General features: G+C 40.8%; 1 protein-coding gene and 1 pseudogene across 1 annotated transcript in view; one reads left to right on the forward strand and one right to left on the reverse strand.

Annotated features, from left to right (window-relative positions):
• Nucleotides 1-21,992, reverse strand: part of ANKFN1 (ankyrin repeat and fibronectin type III domain containing 1) — a 527,248-nt gene that overhangs the window by 354,978 nt on the left and 150,278 nt on the right. The window contains exon 4 of the mRNA XM_036222287.1: nt 1,423-1,670. Coding sequence (XP_036078180.1) covers nt 1,423-1,670 — 248 coding nt within the window. The remainder of the gene's footprint in view (nt 1-1,422; nt 1,671-21,992) is intronic.
• Nucleotides 15,715-15,833, forward strand: LOC118604919 (annotated as a pseudogene).

The following is a 21,992-nucleotide window of genomic DNA, read 5'->3' on the forward strand; positions in this document are numbered from 1 at the left end:
CTGTGCAATGGATGAGTTCCAGGTGGTGTGATGCCCTGAATATTGAACCCTTTCCACTGGATTGGCCACTTGAGCACCCTAGCCACTCATCCCCAGCTTTGAGCAACCTCATCTGTTTACCCTGAAGTGTCATAGTATCAGAAAGGTTGGAAAGCAATGCCTCAGTGAGAGGATTTCCTGTGAAGCCCGTCCCCTGGTTCATATTTCACACGCACCCCATAGCAACTTCTGCATCCAAGCATTGGCTGACTGCTCTCCTCCCAGCCAGGTCCCAGCATGAAGTCTCTCAGACTCCCCCACCTTCACTATGCACAGCTGCTCAAAGCCTGCTCTTTGGATAAGCTAAGCATCCCTCCCTGGCTCCCTCCTTTACTCCCTTTCTCCACTCCTTCTTGAAAGATGAACTTGTATGCATTTATTTCACATGCTCAAGCATCTAAATATTCGGCATAAAATGCTCAGCCACATCAAAGCTTCTAAAGAGAGAAGGAAGGGTGAGAAATAACCATGTCTTTTGATAACCAGAATACAACCAAGTTTACGACCAGTTGTACTTCTACTGAGCACATTATTTAGCATCAGTAACAATAACCCAAAGGTACTAACCAGCTCCCTACTCTAAGACAACCTGATGCCAGCTACACAAGTGCTTTAAAGCAAAAAATTCTCTCCTGCCCCTTTTCAGCTTCAGTCTATCTGATGTTCACAGGAAATTCCAGGCTTAATTTTGAAAAGAAAAAAAGCCATTAAAAAACTTTTCCAAAGTTCAAGACAGCATCAATGCTGTCAGCCCTGAAAGACCTACTTACATATTTGCCCTGGGCTGAGAAGATGCACGAAACGATGCCCATGCTTTTCCATGCCAGGGCTGTGCTCATTGAACTCTCTTAACTGAGAAATTAAACCTTGTGGGTTTGGTGCTGTTTACTACAGAAAACTCCAGCTGAGAACCAAAGATACAAAAGTCGCCCTTGCCCCTTTGTGGCTAGTGGGATGTAAATGCCCCTGCAGAGGAACGGCCAGATGGCAGAGGAATGGAGACTCGCAGGGCTGCAAGAGAAACTTGGGAAAGAAACCCCCTGGGAGAGTTCTCCCGCTCAGGAAAGCTCCCTTAGGCTGGGGCATCTTTCTGCCATGCAGTCCACTCTCAGGGATGAAGATGAGGGGAAAAAAAGAAACTATTCCCCACCTGCTGCTCACATTTGTTAAGATCAGCAAGAAAATGCAAGTGCGTGTGGGCACACTCTTGGATCTCCTTTGGAAGAAGAGAGCAGATCCCAAACGCACTTGTTATTTATGTAAACCATCCTTCCCACCCCCAGCTATGAAGCCCCAACCCACACACGCAAGCTCACCTCCTGGCCAAGCCCCCTCCCCAGCATTCCTCTCCCAGCTGCTGAGAAATCATAAAATGCTACTCACATGTGGCAGCTTCAGCCTTCCTTTACCTCTCCCCAGCCTGTGCACGGGCTCTGGTCGCTGCTGCTGCTTCTGCTGCTTTTCCTGCTGCAAGTGAAACAAACCTTCATCGACAGAGATGGTTTTCCTCTGGGCTGCTTTGTCTGAGATTCCCCAGATGAACGCTGGCTCGTTTATGTCATTATCCGAGTTCGATAGCTCCCCTAACACAGGCAGGGCTTTGGGGCTGTCATCTTCCACTGGCTGGGCTTCTGGTGAGAGAAACAACAGACCTGCAACTGACAACTGATCAACTGATCGCTTGAGAACACTCCAGGGGATGGCAACCCAAGAATACGAGGTAACACATTAGCTTGCAATGATACCACACACAGCCGTAGATCATCTGTCTTCTACTGGCACTGTGAGCCTAACCAAGTTGAAGGGACATTATTCATGAACTTGGAACTTCCAGAATGACTCCAGGTGAAGCCACATGGGCATTATAAAGCACAGTGTTACAGGAGGATTCTGCCACCCTTGGACGTGTTCCACATTGTTGAAATGGATAAGGGGGGTAATGTCATTTGGTGGTTAAAACTTCAAGGTTTTACACAGACCAAGGTTTATAGACGTTTATGTCAACTTCGGTTCATCTGTTAGCTGTATGAATCTGGGCAAAGTCCTTATCCTTTCTGAGTGTGCACATTAGGGAAAACAAACTCACCATGAAGATGAGCTGCAAGAAGTAAGTGTGACGGTACAGATGTACTATAGAGTTCAATGCGTAGCTGGCACCCCACAGGAGAAAGAAAGATCCCTCGTCCTGCGGTAGTCTTTTGTTCACTTCGGGGACTCATCTCTTAATGAAGAACTTGGTGATTGTACAGTAAAATAGCAGGGTCATTCCAGTGGTCCATGTTGCTAATTGTTTCCTCAGAGGAAACAGAGTATGATACTTTACAAATCTGAGTAAGCCTCAAGTATGTCAAAATGCTTGGGGGTCCGTTTCTCAGAAATGAGCCACCGGTCAATTGAAGCCGCCCAGGAAGAAGAAGACATTGACTCCTACTGCTTCCCTTAGAAGCAGATTTGTAAAAACAGAATAGAAATCTACTTCCCCTATAGCTCTTTATTCAGGAGAATTGAGATTTCTCAGGATCGACAGATTTTGGCATGCAAATTCTCAGTAGGGGCACCTGTATTCATTTCAAAGATTAAACAAGAGTGTGTCCAAGGGATGAGAAAAATCCAGACCCTTAATGCCTGAGTAGACCTCTGAGGCATCTAGTCCCAGTTGAGAGCATCGGTGTTCAGGGCCTGGTCATTACCAACCTACCCTCCATTCCCCACTCCCCTGCAAAGCAGATGAGAGTTTGAATGAATGCCAGCTACTATTTGGGGGGATTTCTACCATGTTGAGGTAGTTTCAGTGGAGCCAATATAAACTAGACGCAGGGTTAGCAAATGTCTTCGCCCTGTCTATCATGCTCCCTCCTACCCTACAAAGAATATTAGGTGGAGAATACACTTTTAGGTCCCAAGCACATGCCACTGCACTCCAGGTGAAGCAGGGTGAATCAACAAATGTTAAAAGCCTGGACCAGAGCGGTTACTAATAAAGTCTTCTCCCATAAGGCTGATGACCTTTTAAAATATGAAAGGAAGACAGGAGGAAAAGAAATAGTCAACTAAATCCCAGTTTCCTTCTAAGAGCTTAGAAAGTCTCAATAAAATCCGATAAAAATGGAAGGACCATATACTAAGGAATATGTGCCAAATACGTGGCGCAGTGTCTGGTATAGTGTAAATGCTCGATGAATGTTAGTAATTAACAATAACCAATAAGAAGAGAGATAAAGGAATTGCTATCATTTGAGCTCGTAAATTGTACCAGCATTACACGAACATTTTACGTATATTGACTCATTCAGTTCTCAACAGGCACTCTGTAAGCAGATCCTGACGGCACTACCTTTAAATATATCCAGAGTTTGACTACCTCTCATTTTCTCCATGGCTACTCACCTAGTCCAACATACCATAATACCTTGCATGGGCCATTTCAGTAGCCTCTTAATAGTTCTGTATGCTTCCACCCCTGCCCTCCTGCAGTCTCTTGTCAATACAGTGTGACTTTCTAAAACTTGGAGCCAGATCATACCACTCTTCTGCTCAAAAGTTTCCAAAAGCTTCTCATCTTACTTAGGAAAAAAAGGCCAATGTCCTTATTGGCCTCAAGGTCCTTAAAGGTCGGGCCCTCTGCCTCCCCTCTTCTTACACCTCTGAGGCCATAACCCATTAATCTTCCATTACTACTAATGGACTAGACATAGAGCCTTTTTGCTGCTTTTTGAATGTACCATGCGACCCACCCCAGGGCCTTTGAACTTGCCATTTTCTGTGCTGGGAGCCCTGTAACCCCATACACCTACCTGCTTTATTTTTCCATTCTTTCCACCTACTTTTCAATGTCATTGTCTTAGTGACACCTTCCTTGATCACCGTAAAGTCACTCTCTTCTCAACAGCCCCTTTCCTCCAACTCCATAATACTAACCACCAAATAACATACTACATGTTTCCTATTTTTTGTGCATGTTGTTTGTCTCCCAAAGAATCTCCCTATGAGAATGTAAGCTTGGCGACAGAAGGCTTTAAAACTATTTCACTGCTGTATACTGCCTAGAGCAGAGCCTACACCAAGTAGGTGCTCATTAAATATTTCTTGAATTTGTGGATGGAACTAAGAGGATAAAATCTCTTATCAAAGGTCACAGAGTTGACACACACGATACAGCTGGTCTTAAGCAGATATTTCTGCTTCCATAGCCCTTATTCTTCTAATGCACCAGCCGTGCCTCTATCAAAGTGTTATGCAAAACAAACTGTTGTAGACTTACTGCAATGTTTTAATTTCTAGTGACTATTGGGACTTATGCTACATTTCAGTGGCTTCGGGCTGCATGTCTGTCATTGTTTGCTAACATTTCTATCAACAAAATATTTTGTAAACTGCAAGTGTATTTTACCAAAGGGAAGAACAGCCACTTTATTTCTTTGAATAGATGTATTGAAATCAATGTTCTGGCTGAAATGAGAATTTTCCTTATGGCAGATGTCCTTGCAATCTCTCATACTTTTAAAATTTCTTTTGTGCACCAAATTATTTGGGGGGAAAAAAAACAATGTGCTGGAGAAATCAAATTTTTGAAACATATTTCAGAAGTGGTGTTTGAGTGCTACGAGGGACCAGAGGCTGTGTGAATTGTTTTCAACAATATGTGGGAAAATGAATTCGCTTTTTGTTTGTAAGTTTTCATTTGCTACTCTGAGGATCTCTTAATGTAGAGAATCTTTCCACCAGAAAGACATGCTATCCTCACAGGCAGTGTTCTAAGAGATCCTTCAGTGTGGGAGAATGCTGGTGAAGCGGCAAAGATCTCTGGCTTAGGAGTAAATTCTAAGTCCCATTCCCAGTTCTGTCCCTGAGCATATGGGCAACTTTGGGGAAAGCACTTCAGTCCATTTGGTCCTCATTTCTTTATCTATATAAAGAAGAGGTTGGACTAACTTATCTCTGTTATTTCTTTTAGGTTTAAATTTTTGTTAGACCGTGGGTTCTGTTTCCATTTGTGAGGATAGATATGATGAATAACTAAGTTTAAGCAAGCAGACTCTGTTATAAGTAGACCAAAACCAACTGTTCTATCTCAGAATGTATTCATTCATTCATTCCCTCATTTAATGAGTACATACTATATATCTGGCACTGTTACATGCTTGAGGATACAAAGAGGAGTAAAACACAGTCTTTGTATTAAAGGGGTTCATAACCAAGTACAGAATATAATAAAACGCACAGACAATTGCGATGCTGTGATGGTGGAGGAAAAAAGAGGAGGACCACTGCATTAAGCCTTGGATTTATAAATGACTTTTTGGAGGAAGTGGTACCCTTGAGATGAAGCTTGAAAAATGAGAAGGAGTTTTCCAGGAGGAAAAAGCTAGAAAAGGATGAAATAGGTGATTCAGCTGCAGAAAATAACACCTATAAAAGAGAGAAACCTGCCAGGATTGGACCCTGTTTAACCAATTTAAGATTTCGGAGTAGAAATCTGACTTTATATCTTATTTCTCCTGCGATTCTCTTATCTTTATTCATCACAAGGATAGGAAAAGTAACATTTGGGTTTTAGAGTCTATTTAAAAGCACTGTATACAAAAGATGGCAATGGAGTTGACTAGACTTAAGGTCTGGAAGCTATCCTTACATGTCTGTGCTAATACTGTCCTTGTGCCCCGCCATCCGTTATCCCCCGCCCCTGCTCCTCACTATTCTGCTGAGTAAGTCATGTAGGTGTCCATAACCATTCCAAATGGATTAACACTCATCACGTAGTGATGCTATGTGGCTGAATCAGTCTCGCATGAAGAAATGTTTTATGAGGAAGATTAGGGAGATTGGTGCCAGACATCCTGGGCCTGAGTCCTGGTTCAGACTTACTTTCTTCATCTGTACAATGGAAGATAATAACAGTACTTATTTCAGAGGTTTGTGAATTAATTGAGGTAATCAATATAAATTTCCTAGCACAATGCCTGGCACAGGGGAAGCATCTGATAAATTCCAGTTGATTAATTCAGCCATCTGCACTTTCTCAGAAATCTTAAACTAATTTAGTGTTAGGTCACTTGACTCAATGCACTCCTCATATTAAACTATGAAAACTGGAATTAAATTGTTAGATTTTAACTATGTTGCAGAAATCATTGCCTGAGCAATTGTTAAGCAATCTTATCAGCTCTCAATTTGCTAATTTTCAGTTACTGGGTAACTGGCAGCCAAGACTAAGACACATGTTCAGCCAGACACAAGACTAAGACACACTCATGAGCTAAGACTAGGGTGAGATCTGCCATAGATGGTTCTTTTCTTAAAGTTACTTGATGTTTGCAAACCCTTTTCCATTTGGGCTTCTTAAGGGTGAGAATTTGTCTTCAATTTTATGTCCCCAGTGCTTAGCATACTGAGTGGCACTCACACGTACTTTGTGAAGACTTGCACTGGCCTGCCACGACTGATCCCACTTAGATCTTGTAGATATCCGATTGCATATGTCCGCTGACTGTGCATCATTGCAGAGCTGCAGGGTAACTGGACATCTATGACCCCAAGTCACCATTATAGAAAATGTGACCAATGTAGCAAGATGGCACTTAGATACATATCAAGACATTGGCCCCTGAGCCCAGATGTATGTCACAGAAATGGAGCTTGCAAAGGCAGTTTTAGCAACCATTAGGGAATCTTGTTGAAGTTTCAGGATTTCATGTTGGGGGTTTAAGAGGCTTGGTAAGCATTACTTAGGTTTTTCAAGATCTAATAGGAGCTCATGATAGGCAGGCAAAATCACATAGTTACTGATTCAAGGACTGGGAGAGACAAAGCCACACTTACTGAACAGTTCCCCGACTAATCTCTTCCAATATTCTTCCCAGAGAAAATATTCTTTCAGTTAATTCCCATTAAATATAACTTTCATAAGATATATATATGTCAGATTGCTCATTGTCATCAAACTTTTAACCTAATACTCTACTGGACAACTTCAGATACTCAATACATTTTCATGGAATAACTAAAAGCATGCACGAAGGAATGTTTTTGCTCTCATAATAAATAGGGGTCATTTTATTCTGTCTCCCCAAGAAAGAAAATATGTTAAACAAAGCAGAGGCATCTTGCTGATGCATTTTGGGAAGGGGGGGCCACTGGCTCTCAGATTTCAAGGCTGCTGTGTGGCACCTCTAGCTTCATCGGAATGTCATGTTCTTGGTAACAGCATCCTCTGTGCTTCTCACAAACATCCAGTGACAAACACAGAGCCTCTGCTCTCCCTAGGACCTGCAGAGGACAGAAGGGCCCCAGCTGAGAGAGACAGAACAAGCCCATATTTCATAACAATTACTCTGGATTACCAGGAAAGGTGGCAAGAAAAACTATTAGCAAGTTGGTGGAAAGATTTATGGTTTGGCAGCTCAAAGGTGTGACAGGTTTCTCCTCTGATGAAAAATCACTTCTTTGGAGGTAAGAAAAGGGCAGGCACCCTGCTCAGCAGCTGGCAATCAAGTTAGCTTCACTTCTGAGCAACAATTAGTCTCAATCTAAAACTGTCTCTTCAACCACCTAGGACGAATAATTTCTTATTTCTCTCAGGGAACATTGCAGGATTCACAAAATTTAACATTCCACACTGTTCACATGCCATGGTCAATTCTCAGTCCTCATTTGACCTATCAATACATTTAACATTGCTGACTTACCTTTTTCTTCTTGTACTATTTCTTTCACTTTTAGGACCATTTTGATTCTCCTATTACCTCACAAGCCACTGTTTCTCAGTTTCCTATGTTAATTCCTTGTTTCTTCCCAGCGTTTTACACTGGGGTACTCTGGTTCTCTATTCTCCATCCACATCCACTCCCTCAGCATGCTCATCCAACCTCGGGCTGCCAAACACCATCTGAACCCTGTGGAATACACTCTTGACTTCAGTGTAGACCTCTGCCCTGAACTCTAGACTAATTTGTCTAATCGTCTACTCACTATCTCCATGTGGATGTTCAATATGCATTTTCAATTTAACATGGCTTAAGCTAAATGTCTGATCCAGCTCCGTTCCCACTGCCTACTTCTTGAGCCATCATCGTCTTAGGTTTGTCAGATTCTGAATCTTGCGGTCATCCTGGTTTTCTCATTTCTTTCACATCCCACATTTAACCCATCACTTAAAATGGGATTGGCTCTACTTCCAGAATCTATTCAGTACTTTGCCATAATGCCACCACCCTCGCCTCCTACACTGCTGCCTCTGGTCTAAGTCCCTAAGTGGGCTGTGAATGAGCCTCCTAATTGGGTTCTCTGGTACCTACACAGCAAGAGGGAGGCTTTTAAAAGGTGACATAAAATAGAAGCGATCCTTTTAAAATTTAAGTTCCAACTTTTGAATTACTCAGAATATAAGCAACGGTCCTGAGCCTGACCTCAGGGTGGTGCCAAAGCTGGTCCCTCTGACCCCATTGCCCACCACTCCTCTCCTTCCTACTCAACCCAACCATGCTGACCTCCTTTACCTTCCTTAAAAACTCGCAGCGGGCGCCCACCCCAGGGCTGAGGCACTTGCTCTCTCCTCAGCTTAGAGCAGCACTCTGCTCTGCCTATATCCATAACTCACTCCCCTGCGCTCTTCAGATTTACCTTCCAATATTCCCCACTCAGAGGACTCTATATCAAATAGCCTCCCCTCTCCTACAGCACATGAACCCAACTTATGCTTTTCTTTTCTGTAGAATGAACTGAATGTGAGTGGGTAGGAGGGGAATGAAGAACAGAAGGAAAAAGAAAACTGCAGAGAAGGGGAGGGGTACACAACATTGCAAAATATTATCCAATCACAACAGAAACCAGGAAGTGAGGAGGAAGAGGAGCTAATTTCATGATGGGTTTTGGATACACTGAGTATGGGGGCCTGGTGAGCTCCAAAGTGGAAATGTCCAGGGGTTGGTTATTTTACAAGCTACAATTTTTCAGGTCACTATGGCACAGAAGAAAACTGGACAATTTCGAATCGAAGGACATGGGAGGAAGGAGTTACGAGCACAGTGCTGAGGATGATGGGAACCTGGAAGGCAGCTCTGTGGGCCAACTAGCTTCTGTTGTCACTAGTCACCTCTGCCCCAAAGCAGCCATAAATGATATGTAAATGAGTGGGCGTGGCTTTGTTCTTACAAAGCTTTACTTACAAAAACTGGCAGTGGACTGGATTGGACCCACCAGCCCCACTTGGCCACCCCCTACACTGGAATCAAGATAGATGCCCAATCTGGATTCTCTATGCTGATAAAGGGAAGCAGTGAGGTGAACAATCCAAATGAAAATACCCATAAACCTCACACTCGACTCACCTGATATACGGCTTTGGAAAGAATTCCACTCTTCTTCTGGCTGCTGATTTAGTTTTCTAATTATGTTTTGCTTGGGATGATATTGATATGGGCTTACAGTCTCTGAGCAGACCCCCCTTGGGGCTCAGGAGGAAGCCGAGGGTGTATGCAGAAAGCAAAGTGAGCAAAGCTGCCCTTGTATTAAAATTAGCCTCAGGTAATTGAGAAAAGACTGTCTATAACCTGCCAGTGGGAATGAGAGATGCCCCTGTGGGTAGCTGTATGTTTATTATATTTGAAAATGGTACCTCTTGCCTTCATCTTACATGGCTCCCAAAGGTCTGAGTGTGAGCAGGTGAAAGTCACAGGGGTAGAGAGGCCTCCACTGAGCTAAACGGGATATTTTCCTGACGTGTATATTTGAGAGCAGGGGAACATATAGTGGTAGAGAGGATATGCACTGTGTCTATTATGCATCAGGCACATTGTGAGCTGCTTTACAAATAATAACAGCTAATATTTATTGTGCACTTGCTCTTTACTAATTGTTTCACATGAGTTGTAGTATTTAAACCTCACAAAGACCCCACACACTAAGTGCTATTATTATACTGTTTTGACAGAGATTTAGGTTAAATAACTTTCCCAATATGACTTTCTCAAAGTCACAGAATCACTTAAAACAGGCAACAATGCACACTTTTAAACATTTTGTGAAACTGGCCCGAAACTGTATTTCATACAAACCTCCTCATAGGGTAGTATTATTAGCTGCATTTTACAGGCGAAACCTCGAGTGAGTTTCTCACAGCTACACAGAAAGTCAGGGGCAGTCCCAGATCCAGGCCGGTCTGACTCCAAAGTCCATATTCCTTTCATTGTTGACCTGGGGACCTAGGCAGAGTCATTCACCCACCCAAGTTTCTGGGTCCTCTCCTGCCAAGCTGAGATAGCAGTACCTGTCCTGTTTACCTCCTAGGACTGATGGGATCTCAAATAAATCTTACATTTTCAAAATGATGTACTTTAAAAATGATAAAATGCTAAAAATCTATAACTTATTGATTAGAGATAAGAGTTTTGGAGTCTGATAAATCTGAATTTGGGTCCTGAATCTGTCCCGTGCCAACTAGGTGACCTCAGGAAAGTTCCTGAGCCTCTCTGGTATTAGGTGTTTTTACCTGTAGAGTTAATATAATAATAAGAGCTTATACCACAAGTTTGTTGTGGGGATAAAATGAGATACTGTTAGAGCTTGACACCTAGAGACCAAAACTGTATCATTCCTTCTTAATTTTATATTGATTAGAGAAACTGAAATATGCAGAGGGATTTGAATAGGGAATTAAGAACTCTGGGAGTACAACTACCATAGAAAAATTGCTCAGAAAAAGAGATGTGGGATAGAGGTCATGTCACAACCTTGCATACTGATCAGACTGCTCCTTTGTTCTTGTTCTAGATGTATCCAGAGCTGTGATCATATGCACATGTTGGCAGACTCTATCAGATTCTACAAAAATGATCCCCCTGTGACCTATTGAGTGATCTACTTGCATTGACTTAGGAAAGTATATAGCCATAAAGACTAGGTATAGAAGTTGTGACAAGCTGAGGAGTGACCGGCAAAATCCTGAACTTGGTTTTCCAAAGCTGGAGAAAAGGAAGAGGCTCTAGACCCTCGTCTCTTGCGTCCTAGCCAGCTGGCAGCCTACCAAGGCATGAAAAAGAGCGACTGGGATTCCTGTTCGCTTAGGCAGGTGAAGTAATTAGTCTGAAGACAGAGACCAGGACCTGGACAGTGTGCTCCAAAGTCTCTTTGTAGATCATTTCACTGGAACTTATAACACATTCCACCAATATAGAAACAAGATGGTGGTTTGCATCCCAGGTCAGCTCTCACACGACTGTATGAGGAATGGTGACCTTGCAGTAATAAACGCATCATTAAGACTAATGGCAATTTTGGCCTTTGTTTCTACAGGGAAATGCATTTCGTATCACACAGCATGGTAGGAACATGAAGGCCTAGGGAGAAGTTGAATCATCACCAGCAGCAACATCAGCCACACAGTGCCATGCTTTAGGGAGGCAGGAAAATTAGAGGGTCCGAGAGCCTGAGACAATATTTAAGAAAGCACTAGATAGATGTAAGGCACTTTTCTTATTGCTGTTGTATGGTGATAACGATGGAGATTATTGGTAATAAGGACTATGACACTGACTTTCCACAGCAACCTTGGAAGCCATTTGTTACCCTGTGTGTTTTAAGAGGAGAGGGGAATAGTAATGTGAGATATTCTTCCCCCTTTTGAGGACTTTGGAAGAATTCCTTCTAAATAAACACTTTTATAGCACTGCTGTTGGGAGATAAGTATGTTTCTTATATGCAGCCTATAATTATAACAGCCCCCTTCATTCGGTATTGGCTGTGTGCCAAGCATTGTGAGATATACGTACATATATTTAAGTTTAAGTACTTATAACAACCCAGAAAGGTAAATATTACCACTATTATTTTACTGATGAGGAATTTGAGACAGCATCAGGTTTACTAACTAGACCAAGGCTATATAAGTAGTAAGTGATTGAGTTGGTATTAGAGCCCAAGTTATTTTACTTCAACACTACCTTTTTCCTACTACATCATAATCTGTTTCCTTAGTCTTCTCTATTATATTTTATTTCTATACAGGTCTATTGGAAGAGCCATTTGCCCTGTGCTGAATTTAGAGACTGCTGAGTTTTGTTAAAGTCTGGTTCTGTCTCTGTGACCAATTATGAAATGTCATCATGTGGCCCCCACACACTCTCTCTGTCACAGACCTTGAAGAAAGGATTGCAACATGAGTGTGTTTTATGATAGTCCCTGGTGAAATTAGTGGCCATGGATAAGGTTTCAGGATAATTCTTTAGGTCATTGTTCTATACCTACTTCCTTTACCAGCTGTCAATGCAGTTCATATCAAATTCTTCTTAATGGGAAGATCTATTACTACCTCCACTTTGCCCCCACCAATACATACACACATATTTTTACACTGGTTTCATAAGATTCCTTACCAATTAGAACTTGCAGTTCTCCTTATAATAGAGGAGAAAGAGATCCACACAGGAAAGTTAAAGAGGTGTAGTTTATAATGTAAGGGCTACGTCACTTCTGCCTCTGTCTTTGCAATGTGTGTCCCCTTGTTCTGAAAATTCCCAGAAAATTAATCAGTAAGTAAATCAATAAAATGAATGCTTCATTTCGACCTATTCCGGAATGCTGCAGTTGCTAAAATTATTTTCCTCTTTTCAAAGAAAAGCAGACAAGTCTCTCTCTATAAAGTATGTGCATAATCACTAGCACGTGTACCTACTATTCTAGCAGTGTACCTATGTATCCCATTTTTCTGTAGAGAAACATGTTCTGTTCAGAGTCTGGTTCTGTTCTGCCTGGAGGCACATGATGTCAACTTCTCCCAGTGTGATTGCCGTATTAGCCTCAGTTTTATGTAGCTCTCTGTTTTGTGTGTTCTGATGTCCTTACTCACCGTGTCTTGTATTGAAAAATTTTTTGTTTATTTTGATTTTATTTTGTCTTAGTGTAGAGCATTTGTTATGAGTGATGAGCCAATAATAATACATTACCACCAACTAAAGTCCATAGTTCACTTTAGGTTTCACTCTTCATGTTGCATATTTTATAGTTTTTTTTTTTAAATTAAGTTTATTGGGGTAACATTGTTTAATACAATCATATAATTTCAGGTGTAAATTATCATTTGACATCTGTATGTTCTATTATGTGTTTACTACCCAAGGTCCAGTTTCCTTCAGCTACTATATATTTGATCCCCTTTACCCACTTCGCCCTCCCCCTACCCCTCTATATTTGACCCCCTTTGCCCCATCTACCTCCCCCCTCCTCCTCACCCCACTAGTAATCCATGTCCATGAGTCTCTGTTTGTTTGCCCTGCTCATTTGTTGCTTTTAGGTTTATATCCCACATATAAGTGGTAACATGTGATTTTCAATTTTTTCTGTCTGGCTTATTTCACTTAGCATGATTATCTCAAGGTTCATCTATGTTGCCACAAATGGCAGTTATTTCATCTCTTCTTATGGCTGAGTAATATACCACTATATATATGTACTACAGCTTCTTTAGTCAGTTATCTACTGTAGGACACTTCGGTTGCTTCCATGTACTGGCTACTGTGAATAAGGCTGCTATGAACATCGGTGTGCAAATATCTTTTCAGATATGGGTTTTCAAGTCTTTGGAGTAAAATGCCCAGTAGACGAATTGCTGGATCATATGGTAGATCAATTCTTAGTTTTTTGAGGAACCTCCATACTGTTTCTCATAGTGGCTGTACCAATTTGCAGTCCCATCAGCAGAGTATGAGGATTCCTTTTTCTCTGCATCTTCTCCAGAATTTGTTATTACTTGTCCTGTTGATTATAGCTATTCTAACAGGTGTGAGAAGGTATCTCATTGTGGTTTTGATTGGCATTTCCTTAATAGCTATCGATGTTGAGCATATTTTCATATAGTTATTGGCCATCTATATGTCCTCTAGGGAGAAGTGTCTGTTCAGGTCCTCTGCTCACTTTTTGATTGGACCATTTGTTTTTTTGTTGTTATTGTGTTGTATGAGTTCTTTGTATATTTTGGATATTAGGCCCTTGTCGGAGGCGTTGCTTGCAAATATATTTTCCCATATTCCATGTTCTTAGATTGGAAGAATCAAAATAGTTAAAATGACCTTATTACCTAGAGCATTGTACAGATTTAATACAATCTCCATCAAAAGCCCATTGACTTTTTTTTTTTTTTATTAAAGAAATAGAACAAAAAATCATCAGATTTGTATGGAAGCACAAAAGACTCCGAATTGCCAAAACCATCCTGAGAAAAAAGAACGAGGCTGGAGGTATCACTCTGCCTGACTTCAAATTATACTACAAACAAAAGTAATCAAAACAGCATGGTATTGGCAGCAAAACAGACACACGGACCAGTGGAACAGAATCGAGAGTCTAGAAGTAAACCCGTATTTAAATGGGCAAATAATTTTTGACAAAAAAGCAAAAAACATACAGTGGAAAAAGGAAATCTTCTTCAATAAATGGTACTGAGAAAACTAGAGAGACACAAGCAAAAGAATAAAACTAGACTGTTGTCTATCACCACACACCAAAATTAATTCAAAATGGAGTAAGGACCTAAATAAAGACCTGAAACAATAAAACGCATAGAAGAAAACATAGAAACTAAACTCAAGGACCTTGGACTTAAAGAGGATTTTTATAAATTTGACCTCAAAGGCAAGGGAAGGAAAAGCTAAAATAAATGAATGGGACTACATCAAACTAAAAAGCTTCTGCTTAGCAAAAGAAACTGTCAACAAGGTAAAGAGAGGATCATCTGAATGGGAAATATATTTGCAAGCAACGCCTCCGATAAGGGCATTTTATGGGTTTTGACAAATGTTTTACGAAACGCATCCACCATTACAGTAGCATACAGAAGAATCATTTCACTGCTCTCAAAATCTTCTGTGCTCCACCTGTTCATTACTGCTCCCTCCCTCACCTCGGAAACCTGGCAACCGCTGATCTTTACATTGTCTCCATAGTGCTGCTTTTTCCATAATGTCATATAGTTGGAATTATACAGTATGTAGTCTTTTCAAGTTGACTTTGAAATAGTATTTTAACTTAAAATTCAGCAAAACTAGCCCTCAGATTCACTAAGAGTAGTCTACTAATCTGCACTAATTTTGCAAGCTTTCTGAACAAGGCAGAATGGAGAGTATCGATTTTGCTGCTGCTACCAGTTTCTGGGTTGTGGGTTGTTGCTGGAACATTTTGAAAGGTGAAGTGGTCTGGTATGGAGAATTGAGGCAATCATTTTCCCCAGTTCCACTAGCTCATTTGAGGCCTCTCATTCCTGTTTGTTTTGTTTTTTAAATTCATCCATCCATCCATCCCTTGCATTCCATTCTAATCCTACTGCAGTGTTCAATCTCACCATTCTAATTTGTTGAGTATAAATCTTGAAATTTTATGTGTCTCTGTAAAATGTAGTACTTTTGTTGTGTGAATGTTTTACATTTATTTAAATGGCACTGTGCTAAAGGTCTCATTTTGTTTTTATATTCTCTAGATGTTGCTAGTAAACAACCTAGTTTGTTCCTTCTTCTACTACATAGTATCCAGACAGGCATTCCCCCTATAGATTTGCCTGGTCCTCATTTGCACCTAGGCTCTTTCCCCACTAGCAATGTAGTGATAAAAAAAAATTTAGAAACTTTCACAATTTTGGATTTTAGAAACACTTTACAGTCATTGATTGCTCTTGTCTTAAACCTAACTTGAGTCTACAGCTATGCCACCCTGAACGTGCCCGATCTCTTCTGATCTCAGAAGCTAAGCAGGGTTGGGCCTGGTTAATACTTGGATGGGAGACCACCTAGGAAGATCAGGTGCTGTAGGCATTTAAAAAAAAAAAAAAAAAAACCAGCTTGAAGGAAGACCCAGTAATTTAACAAATTCAAGAAATATATTCAAGTCCACAAATGCTTAAGGAAACAAGTGTACATTTTACTGAGGAGTCTGTGAAAAGACAAAGATGAGGATGAATCACTTATCTCCTGCTTGTCCCTCTCTCAAGGTCCCCTCACGGCAACTCTGTCTGGGTCTCTTCCCTTTCTCATAGCCTCTACGTCTATGTCCCTTTTCAAATGCAAAGTGAGTTAGCTTTCTGGATTTCCTCAATAAGCCTCTTCGCTTTCCTTCCCCTGATCTGCAAATAAAAGATCCTCTTGCTGTCTCCTTCCTTCCAGTGTGTGTGTGTGTTGGGGGGTGGGATGACACTTGAAATTGGTTATGATTTTTACATGTTTTATATTTTAGCTTACTTGTAATAACAGAAATACACTAAAATTTTAAAATGTAATGAGCACACAATTAGAAGGCATCTTCACCCTGGGCATCTGTGTTATTCGTGTCACTTCTATCATGCTTTATACAAGTTAGCATAGATTCTTCTCTAATCCACTCAATGACGAAAACGACATTAATTTCATCATATGTATGTATTCTATTTATAAGCATTTATTATGTGCCAAGCACTTTTATGTTCCGTGATTTACATATGATATTTTATTTAATCCTTAGAATTCTTTGACATTTTTTTAAATTCCGTCTTGCAAATACAGAGCTATAGGCCCAGACTAGTGATACACGTTCTCGGTCATAGAAGCACTGAACCCAAAGGAGCTCTGTCTGAAGACTTCCCTGCTTACTGGTTAAAAAGTTAAAGTAGAATAATCCATTAAGCAATGAGAAAAAGCACTCCATCTCCTTGATAGTCAATAGAATTTAGAAAAATGCACACACAGGATTTTGAGAGCCAAAGGGTATGTTCTCCTTATAGGGTGTGGAGTTGTTATTGATAACTTGGGCAAGAAAATTCTTCCTTGGACAATACTGTCTCAAGCATCACTTGACATTTAGCCTCCCTGGAAGCTGCCCACCAAGTGCTAATATGACTTTATTTACTGTGGCTTCTCAAAACATCTTTCACAGTTCCAATCCCTACCTCCTCTCTCATATTCAGATGAGGAACCTGAGGCACGGGGAGATGGAATAACTAAGTCACATAGGGTTTCAACTCTGCTGCACTCAGCATTCACCCCCAGGTGCTTTTTAAAACCACTAATGCCCTGACCCTATCTCATACCAAATACATCAGAATCTCTGGGGGTGATGGCAGGACACTGGCATTTTAAAAAAAACTCTCAGGTGGTTGAAATGACCAGCATAGTGGTTAAGAGCCTCGGCTCTGCAGTCATCCTCTCTAGGTTCAAACCTCATTTCTGCTATTTACTAGCTGTGCCACTCTGGGCAAGCTGCATCATATCTTCATGGCTCAGCTTTAAATGATAAGCGATAGCATTTACTTTCTAGGATTGTTATCAGGATTACATGAATATATGGAAAAGTGGTTAGCAATTATTAATAGTAAATCCCATCATCATCATCATCATCATCATCATCAGATTCTGTCCCCTTATCTTCTTACTAATGCTCCTTCCCCTAAAATGTTTCTTATTTTTTATTGTTTATTGACAAAACACAACCCTTTGGTCTGTAAACTCAGCCCTAAATGTTCATGGAGGCTAGGAGGGAGAAGCAGGTACGAAATGATCTCTATAGGTGGGAGGGGTGGAGAAGTACTGAATTATTTTGGATTATTACCAACCATCCCCAGTGGGAGAGAGGATTCAGTAAACTGCCCTGTTAGAAAGACGAATCACTGACATCTATCTGGAGGGTGCTGCTTTATGGAGGACACAGCCTAATAGTGTAGAAAGAACATGAACTTGGAAATCAGACCCAGGCTTCAAATGCTGGCTCTGCAGCTTCTTGGCTGTGTGATCTTAATTTTATCTATGTTACTTAAACTCTTAGAGTTTCCTTTTTTTTTTTAGTGAAAATAAAACGGCCTGCAATGAAGTATAATTGTGGGGACAAAATTAGATAATTGGTGGAATGCTTCCGGCACAGAGAAAATGCTCACCAAACGTTAGTTCCCTTCCTTCAAATGCTTCTCTGAGGCTGTTTCTCCCCTTGCTCTCACCACCACGCCCTCCCTCTATCTTCACTCCTTTCCCAGCCACCCTGGAGGTTTAAAAACAGAGTGGAGCCTAAAGTGTACCATGTTGCATTAACAAATGTGCAAGTATTGAACCATGTTGCATTAACAAATGTGCAAGTATTGAAGTGGCTTAGGAGAACTGTTTAAGTGATAATGAGACTCTCCTGGATACCAAGAAGGAAAAGACAGGGATAAAAAAAATTTGCATAACTCGTAAAAGCAATTTTGCTTCAAAAAGGTGGTGTGCTTTTTTTTTTTTCTTATTTAACTCAGCTAGTCATTCCACTTCCAATTTCCAGCTGGGCCCATTCTGTGCAATATTATGGGCTGTCGTTTAAAGAGAACAGAAGAGAAGAATTTTAGACTTGAGCTCAGGAACCAAAGCAAAAGTCCTGGCAGAGACCATCACTGAGGACACTGAATTTGAAACTCAGAGTATGATAATGCCCAGGCCTTTGAGGGTGGGTATAAATTTGAAATTCAAGTACAGTAGTCCCATGAAGCTTAAGGCAATAGCAAATGATAACTGTATGAATCCTCGGTATTTTGTTTCCAAATCTCTTTGTCCTGTAATATCTCATTTGATCCTCAAATAGTTATAGAAAGACAGAGATTTTCATCTTCATGGTTCAGACAGAGGTACTGAAACTTCAAGAAGTTAAAACTTATTTGCCCTAGTCATGAAATTGTACCAAGTGGCTTCAGATTTAACATTCAAATCTAATACAGCTTACTTTAATTCCTATTTTTAATATCGCCATTTATGAGAGCTTTATTAAACAGCATGAAAAATTTGCAGACATTGGTACCACTTAATAAATATTTTCTCTTTTCTTTTCTGAAAACACAGGAAATCATACTTCTCTGGCTCTTGAAGTCATGGCCATGTGACTTGCTTTTGCAAATAAAATGTGAGCAAAGTGATATGTGTCATATTCAGGCAAAAGTATTTCATTATTAGTGAGAGCCTCTAGACAAAGACCCGGGAAACAATAGCCTGTAGACCAAATCTAGGCCACTACCTGTTTTTGTAAAATAGATTTTAGTAGAGCACAGCCACCCTCATTTGTTTATGCATTACCTATGGCTGTTTCCATGCTACGTGGGCAGAGCTGGGTAGTTGCCACAAAGACATCCTGGCCTGCAATGTCAAAAATATTTACTATTTGTCCCTTTAAGAAAAAGTTTACCAACCCCTATTCTAGACAGTTCTTTTGTGCCAGGTCTACAGAGGAGTCTGAGTGCCCTGAAGATAAAGGCAGGAGGTGGTGGAGGCTCCTTCGCATTGGGTTGCTCAGCTGCTGTGGGAAGAACAGCTGGCCTAAAGAGTTGTCCAGACCCACCGTTGACTTTCTGTGAGTTAAAAATACGTCTTTGTTGTGTTAAGCAATTGGAATTTTAGACTTTTTTTAGTGTGACATAATCTGACCTTTCTTGACTGATACGCAGGTTGAGTTAGTAAATGAGGAGGATAAAGGCAAATATACTGATTAGAGTCTGTTGGGTCAGGAGGCACTGACGAAGCTGGATACTGGGTGATGGAAACGGACATGGAAGGAGCGGATGGGTGTTCCCGCTTTGGGGGCTGGCATATCCTGTGATTTTAAAACAGAAAGTTCTGGGCCAGAGATTGTGAGCTAGTTTGCATTGTTGACAGCTCTGCCTGCCAGATTTGAGGTCAAGGGAATTTCCAGGTGTAATTCATGGGTTGGAAATGGTCATGTTTCCTAAAAAAAGTTTTGTAAATCGAATTTCTCCATAAAAATTTTGAGTGCTGATATATTCAGGATAAAATGGGTTCCCAGTTCTGAGCTGTTACATAAGGCAACTCTGCGGGAATGTTCTGCTTCTTGGGGTTGGCGGTTTAACTTCCCACCATGTCTGGTGCTCAATACTGACTGACAGGTTAACCCAGGTGTGTTTGAGGCTAATGTATCTTTGTTGGAAGACTGACCCCTCTGTACCAGATTTAGTTGGTATTTGAGTGTGATTCTCAGTGCAGAAAAATAAATAAGGGCTGTGTTAGTCAGTCTTAGAATTCTTGCAAGTGAATAAAAAGGCTCGCTCAACCAAAAAACGAGCATGTCTTTGACATCTAAGTTCGGCAAATTTCCAACTCATTGAGATACTAAAAATGGATTTCTATACAGATTAAAATAAATTCAGCAATCTTCCAGGGATACAGAACACCTGGATGGAGGAATAATTTTAAATAATAATGTGTTCTGTCTTACTGCACATAACATGTTTAGACCAAAAAGGCCAAGGACAAGGCGAGGCCTTGAATGAAAGACCTTAGATGTATGTGCACTATGGTTCTTAGAGGCATGGATTACTTGGTGGGTAAAACAAAAACATGTCTGACACAATTCACAGCAGCCCCCTTGGGACATTCAACTTACTAGATTTATAATATCTACCTTCTCTTACAAACATTCCTACCCATTGTCCTGCCTCTTAAGTTTGTCCCAGAAACTTATGGTGTAGGCAAGTGCAGAACAGTTGAGTGGAGGTAGAGGATATGACTATAGTTATTATAAAAGGCTTAGAATCCTTTTATAATAAAGGAAAGCAGGAGGAATGAAATTGGCTCTAGGTGGATTTTAAAGAAGAGTTGTTATTAAGCAATATAAATAGTGGTGATAGAGACCTTGAACAACAAAAATCAGGAACCCCACAGACAATCCCCTTTCCATACCTCCACTGGTTTTTAAAGAAACTGCTCCTCATTCCCTATCTTCCTAGAAGAAATTAGAAAATGTTCCATTAAATGAATTTATATAACATATTTAGAACATAACTGATCTTAATCTTAATAACTGAAAGCTGCAGGGAATAAAGTAATCACTTTGTGTCCTAAAAAACTCTTCTTCACAGAAAAAAAATTAGTAACAGACATTTCAGAAGACATAGAGGAATAGGATTCTGCATACTACCAGGGAATATAACTAGAGACCCAAATTCTTGTCGAGAGAATAATTAAGATATCTTGCAAATATGGTGGCCTCGTTAACATTCTATTAAACTCAGTTTGCTATGAACGGAGGGCTGCTTTTCTTTTTATCCAATTAGGGTTATCTTCCTAATTATAATAGCACATCACAAATACCCTCTTTGGGTCAAAAGAATGTTCTCCCTACTTTCTTAATATTTTATTAATCCACTTTCCTCTCCTGTGCCTAATCTGAGAGCCCAAAAATAGCTCAAGCATTTAAACTTAGAGATTGCTGATATCAAACTATAAGTGCTGAAGCCAAGTAGGGAGCAGCCAGCCTCAGGAGGGTGGAATGAGTAGGCCAGGGCTTCCCATAGAACCCGCTTATCTCATGACGCACAAGGCAATTCTTGAATTGCTTTGATTTGGGAGGGGCAGCATCATGTGGGAGAGAGTATGCATACTTCACTGCATACCTAATTTCATTAAAAAATGGGAAACCAAATACTTGGAGAGGAGATGAGAGTCAGGAGGGAAGATCTGGTTTCTATGACAACTAGAGGAGCATGCATACACATCATCACAGTGAGAGGTCTGAACTAGGGCAAGAGTGTTGATGGCTTCACCTAAGGCCTGTTATCAGGTTTTCCCTTACCTTCTGGTGCCTTTGTCAGTTGGCCTCTATCTCCCTAAAGTATTGGAATGAATGAGGACCATGCCCCCTCTTGCTAACAGAAAGGGATGGCCTGCCAATATCATTGGGCTGTTACTATTGCCAAGGGAGTTAGAAGATATGAGATTATTTACCAACTAAGCATGTGGATTACAGTCTCATGCTGTCACTTCTGTAACCACAGGGTTTTCCTTTCCCTACTCTTACCTCCTAACCACACACACACACACACACACACACACACACACACACACACACTGAATCTCCTCTAGAGTTTCCGGTGATGTGTATCTATGGACAGTGGCATCTAAATACATCACCCCAACATGCATATTTTCCAGTATCCTTTGCAGGACGTAATCAGTTCCTCACAGGGAAATGTTTTC

Source organism: Rousettus aegyptiacus, unplaced genomic scaffold (genome assembly GCF_014176215.1).
Source record: "Rousettus aegyptiacus isolate mRouAeg1 unplaced genomic scaffold, mRouAeg1.p scaffold_m13_p_6, whole genome shotgun sequence".
Classification (NCBI taxonomy): Eukaryota; Metazoa; Chordata; class Mammalia; order Chiroptera; family Pteropodidae; genus Rousettus; species Rousettus aegyptiacus.